The sequence below is a fragment of the Pseudozyma hubeiensis genome (assembly GCF_000403515.1).
Source record: "Pseudozyma hubeiensis SY62 DNA, scaffold: PHS21, whole genome shotgun sequence".
In the NCBI taxonomy this organism is placed as follows: Eukaryota; Fungi; Basidiomycota; class Ustilaginomycetes; order Ustilaginales; family Ustilaginaceae; genus Pseudozyma; species Pseudozyma hubeiensis.
The window spans coordinates 11371-36119 of record NW_012133803.1 but is presented as its reverse complement, the minus strand read 5'-3'; the positions used below and the strand labels follow the sequence as shown (position 1 = coordinate 36119).

The 24749-nt window shown below is 54.8% G+C and overlaps 4 protein-coding genes across 4 annotated transcripts; 2 read left to right on the top strand and 2 right to left on the bottom strand.

Annotated features, from left to right (window-relative positions):
• Positions 1 to 175: 175 nt before the first annotated feature.
• Positions 176 to 14702, bottom strand: PHSY_001924 (non-ribosomal peptide synthetase; the record flags this gene model as incomplete). The annotated part of the gene is made up of 2 exons (XM_012332550.1): positions 176 to 12736; positions 12825 to 14702. The coding sequence occupies 2 exons, from the start codon at positions 14700 to 14702 to the stop codon at positions 176 to 178; spliced, it is 14439 nt and encodes a 4812-aa protein (XP_012187940.1).
• A 1638-nt stretch (positions 14703 to 16340) lies between these two features.
• PHSY_001923 (enoyl-CoA hydratase/isomerase) lies at positions 16341 to 17295 on the top strand (the record flags this gene model as incomplete). The annotated part of the gene is made up of 2 exons (XM_012332549.1): positions 16341 to 16794; positions 16883 to 17295. 2 exons carry the CDS (start codon positions 16341 to 16343, stop codon positions 17293 to 17295), a joined length of 867 nt encoding a protein of 288 aa, XP_012187939.1.
• A 212-nt stretch (positions 17296 to 17507) lies between these two features.
• PHSY_001922 (aerobactin siderophore biosynthesis protein) lies at positions 17508 to 18989 on the bottom strand (the record flags this gene model as incomplete). The annotated part of the gene is made up of 3 exons (XM_012332548.1): positions 17508 to 17555; positions 17641 to 18470; positions 18545 to 18989. The coding sequence occupies 3 exons, from the start codon at positions 18987 to 18989 to the stop codon at positions 17508 to 17510; spliced, it is 1323 nt and encodes a 440-aa protein (XP_012187938.1).
• A 1325-nt stretch (positions 18990 to 20314) lies between these two features.
• Positions 20315 to 24406, top strand: PHSY_001921 (ABC transporter; the record flags this gene model as incomplete). The annotated part of the gene is made up of 1 exon (XM_012332547.1): positions 20315 to 24406. The coding sequence occupies one exon, from the start codon at positions 20315 to 20317 to the stop codon at positions 24404 to 24406; it is 4092 nt and encodes a 1363-aa protein (XP_012187937.1).
• Positions 24407 to 24749: the final 343 nt, after the last annotated feature.

Genomic DNA, 24749 nt, shown 5'->3' with positions numbered 1-24749 from the left:
AGGGGGATGTGGGTTTTGAATGCGTGTCTAGTGCTACTTTGTATAATTGTATTACTGTCACAAGTGCAAATAGGACGATCTACACACATACTTTACTTCGTGTGCTTTTCTTCTGTGCGACTGTTAGAATGCGACTAGAACCGTCACGGCTTGCTGAGGGGTCAACGATGGCGGGCTACAGGATGTCGCGCAACTTTTCGATCTCGACGATGAATGCGTCGCAGAACTCCTCGAGCTGCGACGTGTGCATCGCAGATTGATCGCATCGAGCTCCAAACGAGATCGCGCCTGTCTTCGCATCAAAGCCCACGTCCATGTAAAGCTGCGCATTCTTCGGTTTCGTCGCTGAATCCTTCGAATCACCGTCAACCGACGTCCTTCCTGGCATCAGAGGCTGATGCGTAAAGTAGCCGCTGTCGTATCGTAGCTTGTATGGTCTGAGAAGCGCATCAGCCGAGCCTGGCTCGTCGCCGTCGGTCTCGACGATGGGTTTGTGCCACAAAAGGTTGAGATGCGCATCGAAGGGTACCGGCGATTTGACTTCGTCTTGTTGGTGCTCAGCACGATGGACCAGCTCCTTTTGAATGGAACGAAGCTGAATGAGGACGGCTTCAGGCCCTTCCGATCTCGTGGCTACGGTCATTGGCTGCATCGAAGTCGTCGGTCCAATCATTTGCCCCAGTCCCTCGAACGCAGAGGACCGTCCTGCCGTATAAAATCCAAAGGTGGGCGATTTCAGGCCTTCCTCAGCAACGTACGACGAAAGGAGCCTTGCATAGGCGAGGATCACCACCACTTGCAGCCCGAATCCGTGTGTGTGACATCGGGCTTCCATACCATCGGCGTCTCTGATGGCCGCTTTTCGAACGTGCATGGTTTGGTCGACGGATTGAGGTGCCCCTCCGCACACCACTGTAGAAGAAGCACCACGCAAGCGCTCCGCCCAGAACGCTTCAATGGAAGCCTCAGCCCGCAAAGCATGCCAATATGTCTGCTCGACAAAACCCACAAAGCTGATGGGCTCTCGCAATCGCAATTGATATCTCCTCTCCATGCTTTGGTAGATTTGACCGAGCTCGGCTGCCATCAAGCGCATGCTCCAAGCATCGTAGCTAGTATGGTGGAGAGTCAAAAGAACGAGGTCCTGCTTGCTGCCCTGCACCAGAGTCAGACGCGCAGAAGGCCTGGAGAGATCAGTCGGATCTGCGTTGAGCTTCTTGACCGCATCAAAAGCGGCAGAATCGACGTCGTCGTTACCATTTACGATTGCGAGCTGCCTTCGCTGGTGGCAGCGCCACAGTGAGCTCGACTCGCTCAAAACCACCTGTACCAGCTCCCCATGGTCCTTCAGACGCACAAAAGCGGTCCGAAGCGCAGCATTGCGTCGATGTAGCTCCTCCCACGCAGCGTCGAGCACCTCGATCTTCACTTTGCGTGATGTGGCGTACACAAAGGTGGGTTCCAGGAATCTTCGACCGCGCTGCAGCCAGAGATCGATGTGTTGCTTTTGACCGGGCAACACCGGCAAAAATGCCTCGACGTCCGTTGCAGGAATATCGAGCCGCTCCAGCACCTCTTTTCTGGCGAGATCACTGATCAGACCCTTTTGCGCCCGCTCGATCGCCTCGGCATCGGCACCGAGGGGGTTGTTGTCTTGCTTGTCGAAAGCGACGGTCAGCTGACCGAACGTGCCCGCCGAAAGTAGGTCGAATGGTGTCAGCGGCACTTGTTCAATTCGAGCATCTGCTGAAATGCAGATCGCCAGCAACGAATCGAGTCCCAGCAGGAACAGGCTTGGGCTCGCCTTGATCGTAGCTGCGTCTACGTTGAGACGCTTCGACATGTGGCGCAGAACGATGCCTTGCTCTTTCCCGTCCAGTCGACGACGATCAGCCTCTTGATCGACGGGAGTTGCGCCTTCCTGCTGATCAACGTCCGAGGCAGAAACGATCGGGAGCGTCGCCAAAGCTTCGGGGTAAGCACCGATCGGTCGATTTGGTCGCTGGAGAAGGTCCATGAATACATCTGCGAACAGCTGCAATGTCTTGGGCAGCCATGCCTCACCTCCAACAAGATCGCTTGCACCAGCCTTGATCTGGATTCCGTGGTCGTCCTGTATCACCGAAATGTTGACTGGATACTCGGATGCCGCAGTGCCTGTCGCCGTGGAGTGACTCTCTTCCTGTCCAGGGACATCCTTGGGAGAATGGATGCTAGTCCAAAGTTCGTCTTTGACCTTGCTTCGAAGCTTTGCCTTGCCTTGGACGTTGTGGAAGACAAACAGAGTATCAAAGAGAGCATTCTGAGCGCCGTGTTGCTGCCTCCATGCTTTCTGGATCTGGCTCAGCGAAGCATGTTGGAACGGCTGCGCTTCGACAATGCGCTCTTGCAGCTCGCGAGCTGTCGCAGCGTTCGAGGACACGTAGTTGACCAGGTTGACGCGAATCGGCACCGTGTTGATGAGTGGCCCGCTGATCTCTTCGATTCCGGGCAGATCAAGGTAGCGACCAGACACGACCTGACCAAAGCAGACGTCGCGCTGCCCGGCAGACACTGCCAACACCTTGGACCAACTGAGTAGCGCAAGTGCTTGCGGTGTCACCCCCACCTTGGCGCTTCGAGTTTTCAGTTCGCCCAGCGAGATGGGAATTCGCAGCTCACCGAGCCGATACCGAAGAGAGGACTGGGATGGAAGGGCTTTGCCGAGCAAACTCGCGTGTTTGAACCCGGCGAGGGTCTGCCTCCAGTACATCTCCGATTGACCGGTCTTGGAGGCAATGAGATTTGCTGCGTGGTAGAACGAGGGACGAGCAACCAGGCTCATCGACTCGTCACGATAAGCGGCCCGAAGATCCGCAAACAAGTACGGGAGAGAAACGCCATCGTACAAGCTATGGTGCATCGATATGACCAGTACGTCCTGCTTTGCTGCACAACGTAGCACGGCTGCTCGCCACGGACTGACGCCGAAGTGCTCCGGGCGCTCAAAGGTGAAGTCGTTTTCATACCCTTCCAGCGCCTCTGACGAGACCTTGTCGACAAGGTGGTGCAACGATTGTGGAGCGGGAAGAAGCTCCTCCGGCGAAGCCACCTTGGCAATCCATGAAAGTGGCTTCTGTGCAGCGTCGCTTTCGAGATGGAAGCTCGTACGGAGAATGTCGTGCGCTGCTACAACGCATCGCAAGGCTCGCTGCAGCCTGTCATAGTCGACGCCTTCTTTCAACAAGACTGCATGATGGTGAACATAGAGACGATGTGATTGGGATGCGATCGTCCCGTTTAGCATACCTGCTTGCAAAGGTGTGGCCTTGTACCGTTCCCCGACGTGCTCGGATGTTGTGGGAGTGGCGATCTCGCTGTCTGTCTTGTTCTGCCTATCGTTGAGCCGCTGCGAGAGACCCATGATGGTGCCTGCCGAAAGAATGTCGTGCGCGCTCAGCTGTAGCCCGTACTGAGTCCTTAGCCTTGCCGAAAAGCGCAATGCCACGATCGAGTCAAGACCGATGCGGAGGAATGGCGTGTCTAGCTTAAGCAGGTCGGCAGAAGATGCACCGCACATCTTCACAGCCAGGTCACGGATTTGCTCTTCGGTCCGAGTCATTGGACGCTCCGGGCCTCTTGACTGTCCATTTGTGAGAGCCTTGCTCGTCGCAGGAAGGGGGATCGAGACACCTGCTGCTTCGAGGTCCATCGATTCGGCTGTACCGTCTGATACCTTGTCGAGAAGAAGCCGCAAAGTCTCCAAGATTCCTTCAAGACCGCCATCCGGCAGCACGTGTTTGAGCATAGCTGAAATACGAAGCTCGTTGCTGGCTTCATCAGCTACGACTTCGAAGGCACTCGCAGCATCAGTCTCTGCATCGACTTTGTTCAAGCGCCAGCTTCGACTCTCGTCTTCTAGGCCAGACCCGGCAGTCTGTGAAAAGCTGAACAGGACATCGACAAGCGAGCCTTGACGCTCGGATCCGATCCATTTGCGGATCTGTCGCATCGACGTGTGCTGGAAGGCCAGGCAAGATGTGTTCCATTCGTAGCAGGACCGAATCGTGTTCGTGACGCTCTGCGCTTTGTGATCGACGCACGCGGAGAAAGGCATCGGCACTGTTGTCAAGCATGGAGCCCGGATCTTTTCCGCAGAAACGTGATCAAGGGTGCGTCCCCACAGCACAAAGCCGATAGTGAATGATGTCGTTCCCAGCATTCGACATATTGCAATGCCAAGCGCCGCTGCGATCAACGAGGAAAGTGTTACCTGCAGAGCTTTCGCTGCTGAAACGAGTGGACGAAGCTCCAGAGTCGTCTTGCAACGGAACGGACCTGTATGCGCAAGAGGGAAGCGGTCCCATATACATGGGTCGCTGACAGGGAATGCGGCAAAAGTACTGCACCAAAACGTTTGGGCTCGCGATTCCGGAACGGAGAGGATCGAGGCGATGAACTCTTCCATTTCGGATTCCTGTTTGTCCACCTCCTCTGGCTCATCTCGAAGGATCTTCGTCAAGTCAGCGAGCAGCAGAGGAAGTGAGTACCCATCGTAGAGAGCGTGATGCATGTACAAGACGAACACACCCTGAGAGGCTTTTCCTTCGTCGAGACTGATGCGCCAGGGCGGAACTGCTGTGATGGTCTGAAGGATCGCCAGAATGGTATCGCTGTCTGTATCTCTCGACCTAGCAGGCACCAGGTGACGATCGAACTCGATGCCGCTCAATACTATTTGCGCGATCGTTCCTTCGTCAACATGGTCAAAGCACGTGCGCAAGATGCTATGTCTTTGGACGAGTCGCTGCCAAGCTCGTTGAATCGAAGCGGGTGAGCAAGCTCCATCCTCAAAGGAATCGACATCGAGCTGGACTTGCATGCGTGCGACGTAGATCGAATTGCTCTTGTTGCCGAGAGAAAGCGCCACCATACCCTCTTGCGATGGCAGGCAAGGAAGGATGTGGGACACTACCTCCGTTCGCATAGAGCTGGACAACTCGCTATAGCGCTCTCGGAAGGCCGAAAGTGCCCTTCTCCCGACCGAAAGGTCGAAGTCAAAATCGTGATCGTTAGCAACGCCGCGACCGGACGCGTCCGATGCGATCTCGTGGATTCGATGACGCAAACGAAGCTGATTGATCGGAACGACGAGTCCGACTTTGCGTAGCTCACCCGCCAATCGGATTACAGTGAGACTGTCAATACCAAGATCAAAGATCGAGGTGCTTGGTCGAATCTCCACCGAGGTTTTGGGAAGAATCTGACGTAGAGCGCTCGCCACCTTGGTTTCGACCACTGTAAGGGAGGGAACTGCAGCTGAACCGTTGTCGCTGTCAACCGAGGCTTTGAACAGCTGGGAAGGGTCTACAGATGAGATCCATTCTTTGAGTCTCCGCACGTCCGTCTTTCCAGAGGTTGCCAATTGAGTCAGATGTGACACGGCGATGACCAAGTCAGGCACCATGTAGCCTGGAAGCTGCTCTCTGCAGTATCGGTGGATGTGCTGAGCCACTTGGTTCATGTCGGAAGACGGTGTAAGCAGCTGTGGTAGCGAGTCGCGCCTTTGTGCACCGGAGCTGACGATCTTGGGACTGATCAACGTGATCAGAAGCGGCTTCATCAGATTTCGAGGTTGACAGATCACCGTTCTGGCATGCACCGTGTCGTTTGCACCAGCAATCGCACATCGCGAGACCTCTCCGAGCTCGAGCCGCTGGCCACGGATCTTTTCCTGCTCATCACGTCGGCCAAGGTAGTGCAGCTTGCCATCTGCCGTCATCCTCACCGCGTCGCCGGTGCGGTACATGCGAGTGCCATCGGAAAGCATCACGAATCCGCTCGAGGCTTCCTGCGAAGCATCAAGGGCATGGTAACCCAGAGCCACCAAGTCCCCACGGATGCAGAGCTCTCCAGCTTGACCTCTCATGACGGGGATACATCGATCCGTGTCGTCAAAATCGATCACGATGGCTGTGTTTCCAGGGAGCACGCGTCCGATGTCGCGTACGTGACTGTCGGCATGCACAGCATTGACGGTGCACATGATCGTTGTCTCTGTAGGCCCGTAAGCGTTGAGAACTGTCAGCGAGCTGGCCAGCGTATCTCGGACACGGTCCGTCAACTTTTCTCCCCCGACACCAAGAAAAACCAACGATGGCACCTCTTGCGCAACGAGGTCGCACTGATCCAGCAGCGAAGGTACGCAGCTCATGTGCGTGATGGACATCCTCTGGATGGTGCACTTGAGATCACCGAGCAAGAGCGATCGTTCACCTGTGGCAAGCGCCATGCCGAACCGCCACGACATGAACATTTGCGAAAGATGCACGTCGAATGCCCTACTTGCCAATCCCAAGTAACGTCCAATTCCTCCTAGGTTCAACGTGGCGGGGCATTCTGAGGATACAATCTCGGCGTACGACTCGACGAAGCTGCAAAGATTGGCTCGTCCCACGAGAACGCCCTTGGGCTTGCCGGTCGAGCCGGATGTGTACAGGAGATAGGCACCATCGCTGCCTCTCCCCTCGTCCGGAGCAGCGTGATCCACCGAACCGTCTTTGACGTTCAAAGTGAGCAAGCGCTGCTCGAGCGTAGCTTTGCTGAGGTTGAGCACGGGGCAATGGCATTCGTCTTCGAGCTGCCCGAGGCATGTTCCCTCTGTGACTACCAGCGCAGAGCGGCTGTCGCTGATCAAGAGTCGCTTGCGCTCGTCCGGTAGCTGCTTGTCGATGGGTAGATACGTTCGTCCGCACTTGAAGATGGCGACAGTGACTGCTAAGGAGATCAAAGTTCGGTCCATGCACAACGCGATCGGTCCTTCCAAAGGGAGATCGAGCAGTTGGATCAAGTGAGCGACCTGAGCTGCTTTGTTGCTGAGCTCAGCATAAGTCCATGTCGACAGCGCAGCATCACGTATCGAGCCAGCTGGGGAAGGATTAGCAGCTATGATGACTGCAGGCCAAGACGGATATTTCTGTGCATAATAGTGGAGCCAGTGAAGTGGATCGTGTTCTCGATAGATCGTTTCCAAGCCCGTCGTCGATCCATCGCTTCGAGGAACCGTGCACGCCGATGCAAGCGAGCTATTGTCCTGGACAATCTTGTCGAAAAGCCTTCTCCAAGTCTCATCTGGGCTGTCGAACATCAACTCGAGAAGAGCGAGGACCTGATCGATGACGACGTCCAACATGGCTTCCGACACTCGATCTTCCTTCATGGAAAGCTCCAAGATGATAGATTCGTCCTCGCTCTCCCCTTGCTCAAAAACGTTGAGGACCGTGCCATGTTCGACGCGAACATTCGAGGCACTTGTCAAGAGCATCCAAGGGTCGTCGTCTTTCGAACGCGATGGTTCGTGCAGAGATAGCTCGGGGTGACCGGAACGTTGATGGTAGACATACATCGCTGTAAATATTTCTCGATCGGACCTCGTGGCCATAATCTTGGAGAGATCACTGAGAGAAGCAAACCGATGCTGCATCAAGGGATGAGCGATCGTATCGCTGCGGAACGTTGAACGGACGCTTTGACAGGTCGAGTCAGCTGCGAGCAGCAACGAGAAGGGCAAAGTCGTGAGCAGTGGACCTACAGCCCCTTTCTCGGTGGACAGGCTACGGTGCAGATGTCTGAGAGACAGAACCTCTCCCAGAACGATGTGGCGAGGCTCCTCTATCTCGACATAGTTGGCAAGCACCATTGCAAAGGCGGTTTTGATCGCTGTTGAGATGCCGACGTTAAGGGAGTTGGTAGAACATGGCCGGAAGGTGCGGGAAGTAGTGAGAAATTTGGCTGAAGAAGCTCGGCCGGGAGGACATCTGGCACTCGTCAGGTCAGGGAGTCCTGCTGCTGGTCCACGGTTCTGTAGCCGCCCTTTCCAGTGCTCGACGCTCGACATTCGTTCCTCCGTTGAGAACGCAAATGCATACTTGCATTGCTCAAATAGTGAAGTGGGAGCAGGAAGATTGGTGTCTCTCTTCGGACCCGTTGTGGCCTGATGATCAATGCCATCGTACTCGGCCCGAACGCGATCCAGGATCATTGCGATTGATGGTCCATCGTACAGTGCATGGTGAATGCACAAAGCCGCATAGACCACACTGTCACCGTCACGGTCCAACGAGAAGGTCCTCACGGCCCACAAAGGTCGAACTGAAAGGCCAGCTTCAGCGCGATCCAACGCCACCGATCGTGTCCACCTCGCGACGGCTTGTTGCATTTTTTGGCCGGAGGTGGGGTGGATCGGACTCCTCACGTCGATGCACGAGACATCGACAGAGCTGTGAAGCATTTGCAGCGCAAAGACATCGAGCTCGCCATCGAATTGGACCGGATGCTTCAAGTCCGAATTCTGGGAGACAATAGCAAAGGTGGTACGCAGCATTTCGAGCGACTGAGCCGAACGTTTCCAGGCTTGTGCGAAGCGGGACAGGTTCACGTCGGCGTCGAGTCGAATTACATGATCCGTCCAGTAGGCTAAAGGATCCGCGAGAGTCTCTGCCAACATGCCTCCTTGCAGTGTGCTGCACGGTAAGACCGCTCGGAGACGTTTCTGCAGCTGGGTCGTCAGCAGCTTGCGGACGTTAGCGTCGAATTTGCGAAGCTCGGAAGCAATGTATCGAGAACGAGCATCGTCTTGCACACCTGCTGCTCCTTCCTCAGAGTGGCGGACCAGCGCATCGACGAGCATGCGCACCGTCGAGCAAGCCAAAAGTGTCGAGATAGGAACCTGCAGACCTTCCTGTTGGAGCTTGACGGCCAAGCGAATCGAGCGGATAGAATCGAGACCGATACTTGCAAGCGAGCTCGTCCCGGTGATGTGGACCACGTTTGTCCCTGTGATCCCGCTGATCGCTTTGGCGACCTGATGATGGAGCGGCGCGATGGTCTTCTCGCTCTCCATTTCTGATGGTCGCCCATTGCAGGCCGAAGACGACGACGAAGTCCATACGGCAAGGTCGGCTGATGCGTAGGCAGCTTGAAGCTTTGGGCGGTCGATTTTGGCGGAAGCCGTCTGAGGAATATGCGATAGCACAAGGATCATCGATGGCACCATGTATGGCGGTAGAACCCCGCGGACCTCGTTCAGTGTACGACGCGACAGCGCTATAGCATCCGAGTGTGTCAGCAAGAGAGTTTGCGGCGCCGTTGCTGCAGCAACGAGATCAGGACAAGCCAGGAAACCGATCACCTGCTTGGATGGCCGGTCAGGTCGACTCAGCATCATCGTCTCAGCTCGTTGCACCTGTGCGCCACCGCTCTGCACCGACAAAAGAGCCGCGGATATCTCGCTCAACTCGACACGTATACCGCCCAGCTTGACGAGGTCGTCGCGTCGGCCGATGAACTCGATGCTCCCGTCGTGAAGCATCCTGACGTAGTCACCCGTATAGTAGAGCTTCTTCTGCCACACTGGCGAAAAGACGAAGGCCGCCTCTGTCTTGGTCTTGTCATCGAGGTACCCGCGACCCACCTGATCACCTGCTAGGACAAGCTCTCCCACCATCCCCTTTCCGCATGGTGTTGGCGGCTGAAGGCGATCTCTGCAGACAAGTGCCGTGACACCCTTCATCGGCAGGCCAACGTTGGCACTGTTCAGCGTCTCGTCCGGATCAAGCCGACGCAACGTCGCAACCACTGTCACCTCTGCAGGCCCATACGTGTTGTACACTGCAATAGGATCGAGTTGGTCGCTGTGCTGGTCTCCGGCCCAGTCGGCTGCCACAGCCTCGGTGAGCTTCTCTCCGATGAACGTGACCGATCTGAGACTTGGAAACGAAGCTCGCGGGAGACCAGCTGCAAAGGCAGGTGTGAGGTGCGCATGGTCGGCGTGGGAAGCTGTAGCGAGCTCGGCTGTCGATCCTAGTACGATCTCGCGTGTTGTTGCGATCACTGTCCCACCCAGACCCCACGTCCAAAAGAGATCCTGGACGAACACATCGAATGTGTAGGCAGAGAACTGAAGGCACCGTGGCGGACGACCTTGATGCGGTGGAGGTACGTGGTGTTGCAATGCATTCATGCTTGTCACAGCAGATTGATGCTCGATCATTACACCCTTGGGTGCACCTGTTGTCCCGCTCGTCCAGATCAAGTAGGCCAATGTAGTCGACCCGGCGGTCGCCTCGAGATCAGCCGCGAAGAAATGATCATACGTGCTCGCATCACAAGCGTCTAGGTGAGTTAACTTGCGCTGTCCTTCGACTTGCACGATACCAAGGCTTGCCGAAGTGGCAGCTGTCACCAACACGATGTTGCTTTTCGTTCTTGCCATGAGCTCCAGCTGTCTCGCTCGCGGAGACTGGACGTCAATCGGGCACCAGGCTCCACCAGCCTTCAGAATGGCAAGCACAGCAACGTACAGCTCAATGCAACGCTCCATGCAGATAGGAATCGGCTGGTCTCGAAGAGACGTCTGTCCCGTCAACGACAATATGTACCGAGCCAGACGGTTTGCACGTGCGTTGAGCTCGCCGTACGTCCAGCGCTGCACATCGACGGATTCGCTTACGCGAGAAGGCAAGGCGGCGAAGAACTCGACCGCAACGTCTTCAGGCTGTGCAGCAGCCCTACTCTCAAATTGAGAGTGAAGCAGGAGTCCTCTTTCGCCCTCCTCTTTGCTTTCTAGATTTTCAAAGATCGAAAGTGCAGAGGTGCGCAAGCCTGCACCGTTGACTATCCTCTTTATGGGCGTGGTCTTCGGCTCGAACATAAGGCGGTGCAAGAGATCATCGTACTGCTGAAGCAACAGCTCAGCTGATGCAGCGTCCAATACGGATTCGGAATACGTCAAACGCAGCCGCATTTCTCCTTCGGCTTTGGCAGAAGGCCACACTTCCACCATGGCAGCGAAATCGTTTGCCATGACAGGGTAAGTGATCGATGACCACGGTGCTGTCGCCGAACTTTCTTGTCCAAGATTGGCAAATCGCTGCACCGCGAACAGAGTATCGAAGGGTATGCCTCCGGAAGAAGCAAGTGCTCCGAGTGGTATCTCGAGATGAGCTAAAGCATCCGTGCTGGACTTGGTCGCTTCCGCTACAAGCTCAGCTGTGGTGACGTTCTTTACTCCGTCTCCGTCAACGCCAAGACGAGTGACAAAGGGTACGACGTTGAACGTCGGAGCCATGCAATAGCGTGTTTCGTCATCGAGTCGACCAGAGTGTACGCTTCCACTGGTGACGCAGACGACCTCTTCATCCTCGGAATAGGCTGCGAGGAGGAGGTTCCATGCGGTCTGCATGAGAACCAAGGCGGTCGTACCCTGGCTTCCAGCTCGTTTAACAATCTTGTCCATAGATGAACGCGAGTGGGACTCGACCACCGCGTAGCTGTTGACAAGACTCGACTGCACTGTAGCCTTGCAGCCGTTGACGCAGGGCAGTTGCGTCTTGCTGATGCCATCGAGCTTGTGGCGCCAAAATTGACGCGCCGCCTCGAGATCGCTGGTGAAGTGATGACGAACTGCACTCTCGAGCTCTGTGCAAGTGGTGGGTAAGGCTGCATGTAGGGGATCGTTGTCGAGCAACGCGAGAGCTTCCTCTTGAATCAGATTCAGACTGCCTCCGTCGAAGATTGCGTGCATCATGCTCAACACCACCGCGCCCCCCGTTCCTTCCTCCTTCGAGCCCGGTAGTAAAAGCCCGAGGTGCCAGGGAGGACGGTCCAGGGAGATACTGCCATCTATCCTTCCCAGATGCTTCTCCAAAGCACTGTCCAGTGTCGCCGTTGAGATGGTTTCGCTGACGTTGCCTTGGTCCAGACCCGGAGAGAGGACGCACTGGGCAAATGGAGAAAGCTCATCGTCAATCGGGACAAACACGGTTCTGAAGATATCGTGCTTGCGAGTGGCCCGTTGGAAAGCATCGTGGAATTCTCGAGCTTGTGACGCCGAGGCCATGTGGTAGACGGTATGATTGATGTACGGCCGCCGGCAGCCAAGCGTGTCGGCCCGGCTGAGGAAGTTCGTCAGCATACCAGATTGGGTGGCTGTTGTCGGATAGATGGCTTGCACTCGTTCGCACAGCTCGTCTTGAGCCAGAGCTGAAAGCACAGCATGGCGACATCTTTGCTGGAACGATGCTACTATATGGCTCCATTCGTGCTTCTGCTGATCGTCGAAGGAGACGCACTTGTTATGGCGGGCGCTTTCGCCTCCTTCCTTGCTTGATAGGAGGTCGACAAGTTGAGCGCAAGAGCCGGCTTTGAGCACTTGGGCCACACTCAGCTGCACGGCAGCGGAAGCGGTAGCCTCATCCTGTCGAAGTAGCTGAAGAAGACGCATCGCGGCAAGGCTGTCGATCCCGAGCTCAAAGAGATCTACGTTCATCTGGACAGCGCCTGTGTCGAAACGACAGACCGTACAGACAGCTTTGATTAGGGCTTGGGATATAGGCGTGTCCGCGGAGCCTGTCGCTTCTTGGAAGGTGACATCCGAGCCACGATCTTGCTCGTGCGATGCGTCCATGACGTCGGAAAGCAGCTGAGAAAGCTGCTTGCGATCTGCTTTTCCTGAAACGGTGACGGGCAAGCTTGATCGGAGTATGTACTTCCACGGTCGCATGTGAGGTGGCAGCTGGGCTTCCGCAATCGCTCTACAGTCTGCCTCTGCTTCATCGTACTTGACGCAGTCGGAAGACGGTACGAGGCAGCAGACAAGTCGTTCGCTTCCGCTGACTTGTTCGTTCTGCTTGGCCGGTCGCCAAACGACGCAAGCTGCATTTTGGACCAAGCGACTCGTCTGCAGTACTGAGTCGACCTATCAATTTTTCAATCGAGACAACGAAAAAGATGCTGTTAGTGTACCTTGTTATTACTGAGGAAGTCAACGACGGATTCTGACTTACCTCTCCGAACTCGACTCTTCGACCGCTCAACTTGACCTGTTCTGCATTCATTCTGCCCAAGATCTCGATCATCGGGTTTCCATCACGGTCCCAGACGAGTCTTGCGCGATCTTGTGTTCGATAAACGCGTCCTAGAGGAGCAAAGGTCGTGAAGGCATCTGCCGTTGCTTTTGGCATGTCGAGATAGCCCATGCCTACATGTGGACCTCCGATGACCAGCTCGCCCGTCATGCCTCTTTCGACCGCCTCGAGATGGTTCCTGTGACTTTCTGGATCGTAGCGTTCGCAGACGATAGCTAGCGAGCATGCAGGCAGCGGCAAGCCGATGATGGATCCTCGAAAATCAGCGGGGAAAGGTTGCAACAGCGTACAATTGACGCTTGCTTCGGTAGGTCCGTATGCGTTGGCCAACACGGTGCGACCTCGATCGTCGGCAAAGTTGCGGATGACGGTCGGATTGAGACTTTCGCCCATCGTCCACAGGAACCGCAAGCTGGGAACGTGCTCAGGCCGCAGTAGCGTGGCGACACTGGGCGTTGCCATCATGATGTCGGCCTCGCTCAGACGCACTACCTTTTCCAGATCGGACAGCGTCAGAGCTCGTGGTGCAGAGCACAGTGTTCCACCCGACGAGAGTGTGACAAATATCTCCATGACGGAGGGATCGAATACGGTCGATGCGAATTGGAACCACTTGAAACTCGTTCGGGATGAACATGGCGATTCTTGAAGAAGAGATGGGTCCAGTTGCGCTGCGTGCGAAGCAATCGACACACTGGCAGAGTGGTGAGAGATTTGTACGCCTTTTGGCTTGCCTGTTGTGCCACTGGTGAACAGCACGTACGCGCACTCTTGCTGTTGCTGAAAGACAACGTCGTTCTCGTTCACGGACCAGCTGTCGTCTTGAACGTTCTCGGTAACATTGATCCAATGCACAGATGCAGGCAGCCAAGAAGGTGGATCTGAGCTGTGAGCGCCGAGAATAACAGATGGATGCAGCTGGCTAACCAGCATGGTCAATCTCGCATCCGGTGCATCGACAGGCAGCGGACAAAATGCGAATCCGGCCATCAGGATGGCCATGTAAGAGATGTACAGCTCGATGGAAGGAGACAGAAGCATGGGCACGATCACCTGTTGGTGTTGCTGCTTTTCCTTCCTTGCATGTGCGTAGCGTACTTTGCTTGCCAGCAAAGAGGCCGCCTTATGCAGCTGGGCATACGTGAGACGACTGAATCGCGCCGTGCCATCTTCGCCCAACGCTTCGAGGAATTGCACAGCGATTCGATCCGGACATTGTTTTGCCTGTTGGAGGAACGCATCATGAAGCCTTGCTTGCTGTGGTGCCTCGCTTTTCAATGTGCGATCGAAGATCGACAGGGCTGCCGTGGTTTTAACAAGTTTGCAACAAAGAACCTGCCTGGCGAAGTGGGTACAGATGCCATGAGCAGCTTCTTCGCTTACAGGAAGAGCAAAGTCCAGCAACACTTGGATACCGTCCTTGTCCGAGACCGTCACGACAAGATCGTCCGTTCCAGCTGCTGCCATCGCTGTCGTGGAGGGATAGAAGCAAAACGTTATGCCCGGCGACGAAGGAGAGGCGTGTTGTTGAACGTCTTTGGCTGATGCGACGCGAAGATCATCTCTGAAGATCTGAAGCTTGAACAGAACCTCGTCTGCATCGCATCCAGTCAACTGAGCGACAAATGTGACTAGCCGCGACACCGTCTTCTGCTGAACGTGAGAATCTTCGATGTCCTCGATGGACTTTGCATCGTCTTGAAGAGCGAACTTGAACGACTTGGCCCCACTCCGAGTGCCACCTGCGGCTATACTCGAGTAAGGATGCAGGGCTGGAAGACGGCTCAGGGTCATCATAGCTCTCGACATCGTGATCGCAGTAGGCGGAGGTGTAGGTGCTGCGTCCGAAAGGAACTTTTGATATTGGTGTGTGGGCTAGATTCCTGGGGGGGAGAGACCGCAGTTCAGTCATTCGAAGATATCCTGCGCCAAAATGAACTTTATCTGATTAGGCGCTCTACCAATGTCAAGCTACGAGCAGAAATTTTATCAGATAAAGGCGGGCTTTACGAAGATTCCTAGTGGAGACCTTCTCCGACTTCAATCGAGGGCTGCGTTCGAAGAGCTCAGCACGGTACACCACGATGCCCCCTCACTTCCCTTCTTCCTCCTCTAACACATGTTCTTGAACAGCCGTGGTTGCCGGCTTTGGCCACTTTGGCTGCATTTCTATCTTACAGCCGTGTCCCAGTCATCGCTTTGCCTCATTGGTCCGGAATGATTCGGAAGATATTTTAAGCAAATGACGTCCAAGGGGCCTCATCTAGGTATGCTCAGCTCGTTCTTGCGGTGATGATAACCTCGGTAGATGAGCTTGCGTGTGCTTCGCCGAGTCATCTTGGACCACATCCGTGCCCGTGTACAAGATCTGATAGCACGGCCCGAACTTTCGGCTCAACCTCTGGCTGCGCCAAGCGAAAAGCCACACGTAGTTGCAGGCTTAAGCGAGCGTTCCACATGTGCCAATCGGATTGCGTGACGGTCCACGAATTTGTGTCGTCGCTTTGTCCCCCACGCTAAGGCCAAAAAGAAAAAAAAATCGAAGTGTTATTTTGTACATTTTTTTCTTTTTTTGTTCGGAATGATTTTTTGGGTTGAAGAATGATTTCTGGGTCGGACTTGCAGCCTACGCGAAATCGCCAAACGTAGCGTCTCGACACAGATGCACGACGCCGTTGAACACTCGGCTCTTCGTCACGGCGAAAAGCAGTTGAAGCTGGAGCCAATTTACTGCAAGCATTCAGACATGCACCACCTCGGGTTGCCACGGAAACCAACCATACAGTCAGGGCGAGCTACTACAGTAGACGAGAACTGCGTGGCTATGCAGAGGATCATTCTCGATCGATATGGAGTCCGGTGGTTCTCCTTCCTCTCCCGGAATGTAGAGTGAAACCGCTGTGCCCGCCGACCCAGTCGCCTTTCAGACTACAAAAAGTTGGCAGACGCCGTCAAAACCGAAGTTTCTGCGGAAGACGGCCCGGTTGTACCCATCTTTCCGTGACTCGGTGACTCGCATCAAGTTCGACATTGTTGTCCTCGGATACAGCATAGCGTGCTCGCTTGGTCCTTTCGGCAAATAGCATCCGAGTCAAGCGTCATGCACCGGGATCGCAGAGATATTTTGAAGCAAGCTATGATCAGCACTCGAATCAGATAAGGTTTGCTTCACGCGGACCCGTTCTTCCTGTGGTTGAAGTAGAAGAATCAGGTCATCCCAGCTTGTCGGTCACGCAGCTCTCGCGCCCGAGCGGCTCGCTCATGCCAGCAGTTGAAACTTTCGTTTAACACTCTGCAGTAATCGTGTCTCCCCTAACTGATTCACCAACCTTGTGTACGCCAGGCAAGGCTGAAGTAGTGGTTGTGCAGTGTTTTGAGGTATGCCTTCCAAGACGGTCGCGTAGGAATGCTGTATAACGGTATCCGGCCCTCAGGATGGATTGCTTGTTACCGCGATCCTCCAACATCACAAACACCATGACAGCCTCGTCTCTAGCGTACTTGACGCCCGATCCGTCCGCAGACCTGGAAGGAGTCTATCACTTCGTCCTCAATCGACCCGACGCCCGCAACGCCATCAGTCGAGCCCTACTACAAGATGTTTTACAATGTCTTCGACAGCTGCGCAAAATGATCTCGAATCCGAGTTTGACTGATGCACTACCGCGTGTTCTCATCCTGCGTGCCAACGGCCCAGCCTTCTGTGCCGGAGCCGACCTGAAGGAACGCGGGCAGATGTCGGAACTCGAAGTCGTCGAGTTTCTTCACAATCTGAGGCAGATGCTGGATCAAGTGGAAAAGCTACCGATCCCGACCCTTGCAGCGATAGATGGGCCGGCTCTTGGTGGTGGCCTGGAGCTAGCTTTGGCCTGCGACTTTCGCATTGCCGGTGAGTCTGAGGCTGGAAGGGGAATCTGCGGTGCTCGAATGTACGCTGACACTTTGATGGCATCTTTCTGTTTGTCGATCTTCAACAGCTGAATCGGTGGATAGGATCGGCTTCCCAGAGGTCAAGCTAGGCATCATTCCTGGCGCTGGTGGAACACAGCGAGCTCCTCGCATCATCGGCGTGCAACGGGCAAAGGAGCTGATCTACACCGGTATCAATCTCAATGCACAGCAAGCCAAACAGCTGGGCCTTGTCGACTACGTCTCTCCAGGCTCGTCTTGCCTCGAGTTGTGCCAACAGCTAGCGCAAAAGATGATCCCATCGGCGCCTCTGGCGCTTCGAGCTGCAAAGATGGCCATCAGCATGGGCACCAACGTAGAGCTTGCCCGCGGACTCGACCTGGAATGGGCATGCTATCAACCGCTGCTCGAAACCGAGGACCGCAGGGAGGCGCTCGATGCTTTCCAGCAGAAACGAAAACCTGTGTTCATTGGCAAGTAGCTTTCCATCTGTCGCAAGAGTGGCAATGACGACATGTGCGTAGTTGAGATTGCAATCGCGACACGAATGACAATGTCTGAATGGTCGAGTGTTTCGAATTTGGCCCCATTTGTGTCTGATGGTGAGCGCAATGTTTCCACAACGGCCGTTGAATACAGATGATTTGGAACGATGTCACAAATTGAAGTAAATGAAGAAAAGCGGCCAGGTTTTCACTCGAGAAGACCTTCCTCCAGGAAGCGGTCACGGCGCAGTACAAACTGTCAGAAGGTGAGAAGGTGGTGCAAAGGGTCAGGATCTATTCGAGTGTCTCTCGCGCAGCAACCAGATGAGTTGGGAACTTACGAAAACGGCTCTCTTGTGCGGAAGCTCGACTTCCTTTCGGAACTCCTGCGGCAAGAAGGTGGCGAGCAGAGGAATAATGTCGAGGTCATATCTGGGCTCTCCAACTACCACGTCGGTACGGGGATCGCGAAGGAAGCAGGCGTGCTTGAGCGACACCATGCAAGCCGTGAATCGATGCTTGCCACGGAACTGTTCTTCTCCAATCAGAAGATGCGTGCCCTGATCGTAGTCGCCCAGACCGCCAACGAAAGCAGACATTCCATCCTCTTTGCTCCACACCATCTCACCGTAGCCAGCGGGAACACCGTCCCATAGCACCAAGACACCCATGGCGTGTGGATCTGCGTTCTTTTCCTGGATGTACCTGAGGTGTTTTTCTTGAGGACCCTTCTCCCGCCAGCCGTGGTTGACTCGGTCGCTATTCTGCCATCGGCAGTAAGCTTCGAAATGTTGTGGGTCGGACGCATCAATATGCACCAATTCCAGATGCTGCGAGCAAGAAAAGACGTAGCGAGAGTATACTACTGAGCCTGGGGCTGGCTTGGGTGGTCGCAGCGGATGAGTTGCAAGGACGGGAGGAGAAGTGCTCTGCGTAAAAGCCAAAACGTGGGGAAATACGCCACTGGAAGGAACGGGTGACTGGATCCAGTGAAGGTCGCAAGGCGCCCCGGCTGCTTGCCAGAAAGCGTTGCGGTCGAGAAGGATCAGGTCAGTCTCGGTAGGCGATGCAAAGCCAAGACCGACCCGGATCACATGTGGGCGTTGCTCCATCGCTCGAGCACCTTGAAGCAGGACGGCAAGGCGGTCAGACCTCTTGTGGCGAATCCAGACTGGAAGAAAAGAAGTCAGGTCAGGGTCAGTGTGCGAACGCAGATACTCGACATTTACGCGCTCCGTCACTCACAGGAATAGATGGCAGCCCAAAGGGCTCTCTGCGGCTCTACACTCCCATCCAACAGCTCGAAAGACCAAGTTTGCTGATAGGCTGCTCGATCTTCATTGACCACGCCGTGCAAGCTGGTCTTGGCAAGACGATCAAGCTTGACCCAGCGAGCCACCGGGGTAAAGTGGGCTTCGCCATCCTGCCCCAGAGAAATGACAATGCTGGTCTCCGCTGCATCGAGGGCATCTTCGTCCGATCCGGCATCGACATCCACTTGCACCTTGGCACGTGTTTTGCGTCCAGGAAGGGTAAAGGTATGTTCGCCGCGTGCGAGAAAGACCTTATCCTCTTTGCGAGGGGTGAAGGTAGCACGCAGGCCTGGCTGACGGGGCGCAGGACTGGCGTTGAAAGTGGTTGCTGCTGTCATCGTAATGCAAAGCTGGACAGAGGTGTTGTCCTTTCGCATGGTGGAGCAGAAGTAGTACAAGACTAGCTTTTTCTACCATTTGCAAGCTTAGAAGCCACTGATTCTCAAGGCAGAGCACGCACTTGGTTTTGAAAGCCATTCCCTTGTGTGCAATGTCTGTCTCTTGAACTGCGGACGATCCACACTGTTCGAAGCTTCATGGCACTGCATAAATTTACGGCTTTTTGTGAGCACAATTAATCGGTGAATTATTTTGGCCGGGCTTTCGAGTAAAATGAATTGGCATATTCTTGACGCCAATCCGCACAAAGTCACAACTCGAAAAGTACCAGCCTCGTCTTGCAGCGGTCTGTGTTGCGTTGGCAGATTGTCCGTTCTGCTAACAACCAATAAGCCTACGAGTTTGGCTCCAGCATGCGTCGCTAGACTTTTGCGAGCTAGTCGGCTAAATCAAGTGGACCACTTGTAGCACCCGTGCGAGCGGAGTGCCAAATAATGTCCGGAACACGGACCGCGCAAGAGAAGAGAACAGTCGCAAGCGGGCCAAGTGGGCAATGGAAAAGGTGACCGCATGGTGAGGAATACAACAGCCACAGCAACGGGACAGATCGGAGCGTCAATGTACCAATCAGATAACGTCTGCCGCTGCCTGGCACCTCAGCACGTGAGGGGACACTATCTGATTAACTCAATCAGATAAACCTAACCGCGTGACATCTTCTTGGCAAACGCGCTAATGCAGCTTCCAGCATCCTTTGGCGCTTAGCCGAGACAATTCGCTTTTCCGGGTCCATCGCATCGAACAAAGTGATGCTTTCTTCTTTTTCGGGGTTCTTTTTCCTTTTTTTCGAACAAATGACAATTGCCCACGCTGAAGGAGGAATGGGAAGGAGTGAATGCAGAGTGTCGACGAGAGAACAAACGACAGCTTCGTTGACTCATCCTTGGAAATGCTCCTCGCACAGAAAACGAGAGTGAATAGACACGATCAAATATCTCACTTGCAGCTCGGCAGCTCGTAGACCGAACTTTGTTCTGAGTGCATTTTTCCGTGCCTGCTCGGTTGAAAGACAACATGCGCCACTTTCTGTGCTTCTTCGAAACGAATCTACCTTGATCCAGGCTCTTTGCGGTCTCTTCTTGAGTTAGAACCTGTCCCGGCCTTTGCGAAGACACAAGGAAGTGCGGAAACGTCTCACCAGCCTACTGCTCCACACGGCCGATTCCTGACTCGTCTCTCAGTCAAGGCCCATTTTTCTTTCGACAACACACTTCAGGTTCGTCGTTCGTCAAGACGCTGGGTTGTGACTTGCTCACGAACCGTCACGAGCTAGCTCGATCGCCGTATCGTAGCTGTTGACACCATGACGGCCACCAACGAAAAACAAGCGCTGCCGTCACCACTTGCCATGCAAGCAACCAGCGATCCAGAGAAAGCTCAAGAGCTACAGCTGACGGTTCAACCATGGGAGCCGCGAGCATGGTGGAAAAAAGTGCCCTTCCTAAGCACTCGTGTACGTCCGGTCATCTCGGCCTTGGATCCTGAACACCCCAACGCCAAGATGACACCAGAGGCGACCGCAAGTTGGTTTTCGCGCTGCTGGTTTGCTTGGGTTGACCCGATCCTCACCGCCGGCTACACACGTCCCATGGAAAAAGACGATCTGTACCTTCTTCGTCCTGATCGATGCTCAGACAAGCTCGGTGCTCAGCTTTTGGATGCCCTCGAGAAGAGGCAAAAGCGCCGTCAAGATTGGATACAGGCAAATCCCGATAAGGCAGACAAGCCGGCCAAGATTCCACCATTGATGTGGGCAATGAACGATGTTGTCTTTCGCTATTTTTGGATCGGTGGCCTGCTCAAGCTTCTCGCCGATGTGGGAACCATCACGAGCCCGCTTCTCCTTCGAGCGCTCATCACCTTTGGTCGCAAGTCGTACAATATGCGTGAAAACCGCGAAGGAGCACCGCACCTTGGACGAGGCGTCGGACTAGCGATCGGTCTTTTCCTCGTCCAAGCGCTGTGCGTCTTCCTCAACGTACATGCCTTCAATCGCGGATTCGGCACTGGTATCATTCTTCGTGGGGCACTCATTCAAGCCATCTTCCAACGTGGAATGAACCTCTCGACCAGAGCCAGGACCGCTGGCGGTCTAGGGGTCAGCAAGCTGGTAACGCTCATCAGTGCCGATGCGACGCGCATCGACTACGCAGGTCAGTTCTTCCACATGGCGTGGACAAGCGCAATTCAGATCGTCATCTGTGTGGCGCTCCTCATCTGGAGCTTGAAGTACAGTGCGCTACCAGGTATTGCAGTGCTCGTGCTCATGAGTCCAGTTCAGACGGCCATCACCAAGCGACTTTTCGCACTGCGTAAGAAGAGCATGGAGTGGACGGATAAGCGCAACAAGGCAGTCAACGAGGTAGTGGGCGGCATCCGTGTCGTCAAGCAGTTTGCTTGGGAGCAGCCCTATTCGGATCGCATCGCCGAGTTGCGCGCAAAGGAAATGTCGTTTCATCGCGTCCGCCTCTACCTCCGCTCCCTCAACCTTGCGCTTGCCTTTGCAACGCCAACGATTGCGACCGTGCTCAGCTTCATCACGTACGCGCTTGTGGGCAATGAGCTGGATGCAGCGATCCTGTTCTCTTCGCTGTCGTTCTTTACTCTGCTTCGCACTCCTCTTCAATTCTTGCCGATCGCATGGAATGCCGTTGTCGATGCCAAGAATGCTGCTGATCGAATCGAAAAGGTGTTCGACGCCGAGATTCAACGTGATCAGATCATCCGGGATCCCAATGCCCCGCAAGCGATTCAGATGCAAGATGCGAAGTTCACCTGGGAAACCGCTCAATCCGCCGAGACCGCAACAGAGAATGTTGCCACCCTTACAGAGATCAATCTGACGGTCCCACGTGGAGCCCTTTGCGCCATCGTTGGTGGCGTCGGAAGCGGTAAGAGCTCGCTGATATCTGCTCTAGCCGGCGAAATGCGTCAGACGTCCGGAACAGTCACCCTCTCATCCTCCACTGCCGTCTGCGCACAGACCGCCTGGATACAGAGCACCACGATCCGCATCAACATTGTCTTTGGCAACGTCTTTGACCCTCAACGCTACCGGTGCGTCCTCGAAAAGTGCTGTTTGCTTCCAGATCTAGCCACGTTACCTGAAGGAGATCAAACCATCGTTGGCGAAAAAGGTGTATCGCTGTCTGGAGGTCAGAAGCAGAGGATCAATATCGCGCGAGCCTTGTACCATAATAGCGAGATCGTCCTGCTCGACGACTGTCTTTCCGCTCTTGATGCAAGGGTGGGTAGGGAAATTTTTGCCAACGTCATCGCGGGAGAAGCGATGCAAGGAAAGACGCGCATCCTGGTGACGCACTCGCTCAATGTGCTCAAGTCGTGCGATTGGATCGTGTTCATGGATGGTGGACGGATTGCAGAACAAGGCACGTACGGACAGCTCGTTGACTCAAAGCAGCGTGTCGCCGAGCTTCTGATGACGCACACCAAGGACCACGAGGACAACGACAATGCAAGCGTGACGGAAGAGACATCGGACTCTATCGCTGACAAGGAAAGCGATACGTCCGAAAGCGCCGAGACTGCTGCGTCAATCCAAGGCGAAACCAAAGCACTTTCCGTGGAGAAGATCACGTCCGCAACGGCTACACCAAGCGGCAAAGCCCTGATGCAGGCCGAGGAACGTTTCAGTGGCTCCGTCTCGCGCTCGACCTATCTCTCCTACCTCAACGCTGCGCCGCTGTCCATCCTTCTTCCGCTGTTTATCGTTGCTGTGTTGATTTTTCAAGGTTCGACGATCATGTCGCCCGTATGGCTGCTGTGGTGGCAAAGTCACACATTCTCTCAAAGCCAAGGCGTGTACATGGGAGTCTACGCAGTGTTTGGTATCACGCAATCGCTGGGGCTGCTCAGCATGGGCGTCATCTTTTCGACTTTCACCATCAGATCCGCCACCGCTCTGCACCACCGTGCGCTGCAACGCGTGCTCCATGCACCCTTCTCCTTCTTCGACACCACCCCGCAAGGCCGAATCACGCATCGTTTCAGCAAGGATATGGACACGCTCGATAACATTATCGGCGAAGCGATGCGCACGCTCATCGGTACCGTCGTTCAAGTGGTGGGCTCGATCGTCTTGATCGCAATCTTGACGCCGTACTTCTTGATCCCCGTAGCGGTGATTCTGGTGCTGTACTTTTGGATCGCTGCTTACTACCGTTCCACAGCGCGCGAGCTGCGTCGCATCGACGCTGGATTGCGTTCCAACATGCACGAACACTTTAGCGAGTCTCTGCACGGTCTTGTCACCATTCGCGCATTCGGACACGTGGATGCCTTTGTCGCTGAAAACTGCCGTCGCATCGACAAGCAGAATCGCGCCTACTGGCTCGCGCAAACCTGTCAACGCTGGCTCTCTGTTCGACTGGATTTCCTCGGCTCGCTTCTCATCTTATCCGTAGCTGTGCTGGTCGTAGCCAGCCGCTTCGACATCAGCCCCGGCGAAACGGGTGTAGCACTGTCCTACATCCTCACCGCACAGAGCATCTTTGGGTGGATGATTCGACATGCTGCCGAGCTCGAAAACAATATGAGCGCGGTCGAGCGTGTGCTACACTACGCCAACGAGATCGAACAGGAAAAGCCTTATCACGTTGCCCACGTCGACGACAAGCTTGTGGAAGGAGACTGGCCTGAACGAGGCGAGATTCGGTTTGACGGCGTGCAGGCCAGATACGCCTCTTCCGAACGCAACGTGCTGGACAATTTGAATCTGCACATCAAGGCAGGCGAGAATATGGCCTTCTGCGGTCGCACTGGTGCAGGAAAGAGCACATTGGTGACCACGTTGCTGCGAACACTCGAGTTGAGTGCAGGCAGCATCACGATTGACGGTGTCGACATAGCGACCATGGGCCTGCACCGATTGCGCAGTTCGATCTCGCTCATCCCGCAGGACGCGGTGATCTACAGCGGCACGCTGCGGTACAACCTTGATCCATTGCACCACTATGACGATGCAACGCTCAATGACGCCCTCGAACGAACCAGCCTCACGGACCTCTCTCTTGACACGATGATCACCGAAGAAGGCGGTAATCTGTCAGCCGGTCAGCGCTCGCTCATTTCCCTCGCCCGTGCCTTGGTTCGCAAGACCAGGATCGTGATCCTCGACGAAGCTACGGCGAGCATCGATCAACAAACCGACGTGCAGATCCAAGAGGTGCTCAAGACCCAATTCGAATCGATCACTACTCTTACGGTGGCGCACAGGATCCAGACCATTCTGCATTCCGATCGCGTGTGTGTGCTGGACAAGGGCAGGATTGTAGAGATTGGCCGCCCCGAGGAGCTGTATGCGAACGAAAAGGGCTCATTCAGAAGTCTTTGCAACAGTGCCAAGATTCAATATCGGGATGGAAAGTGGCAGTAGTCGCTGGTGGGTGCAAGCCATATACTGCAACTTGGGAGGAGAAGGAGGGACTACCTCGACATCGTTCTTTCAAGCCATCTCAAAACATCCATCGTGAGCGCAGATGATCGCTCCTTGTGTGCGGGAACTCGAATGAATGAAACATACGTGCGAATTTAGCTTCTCTATCGACCAGAAAACCGATAAAACCTGCCGCAGCGAGTCCTGTAAGTCCTGCTGTGCACTTCTTCGGCCGAAGTGTCTTTCAGCAACTCAAGCCGCGTTTCGCCCCTTCGAACCTCGGCAATTCTGGGCAACAACATTGAAGAGATCGCTTATCAGATCGAACCCGAGGCGAACCGAG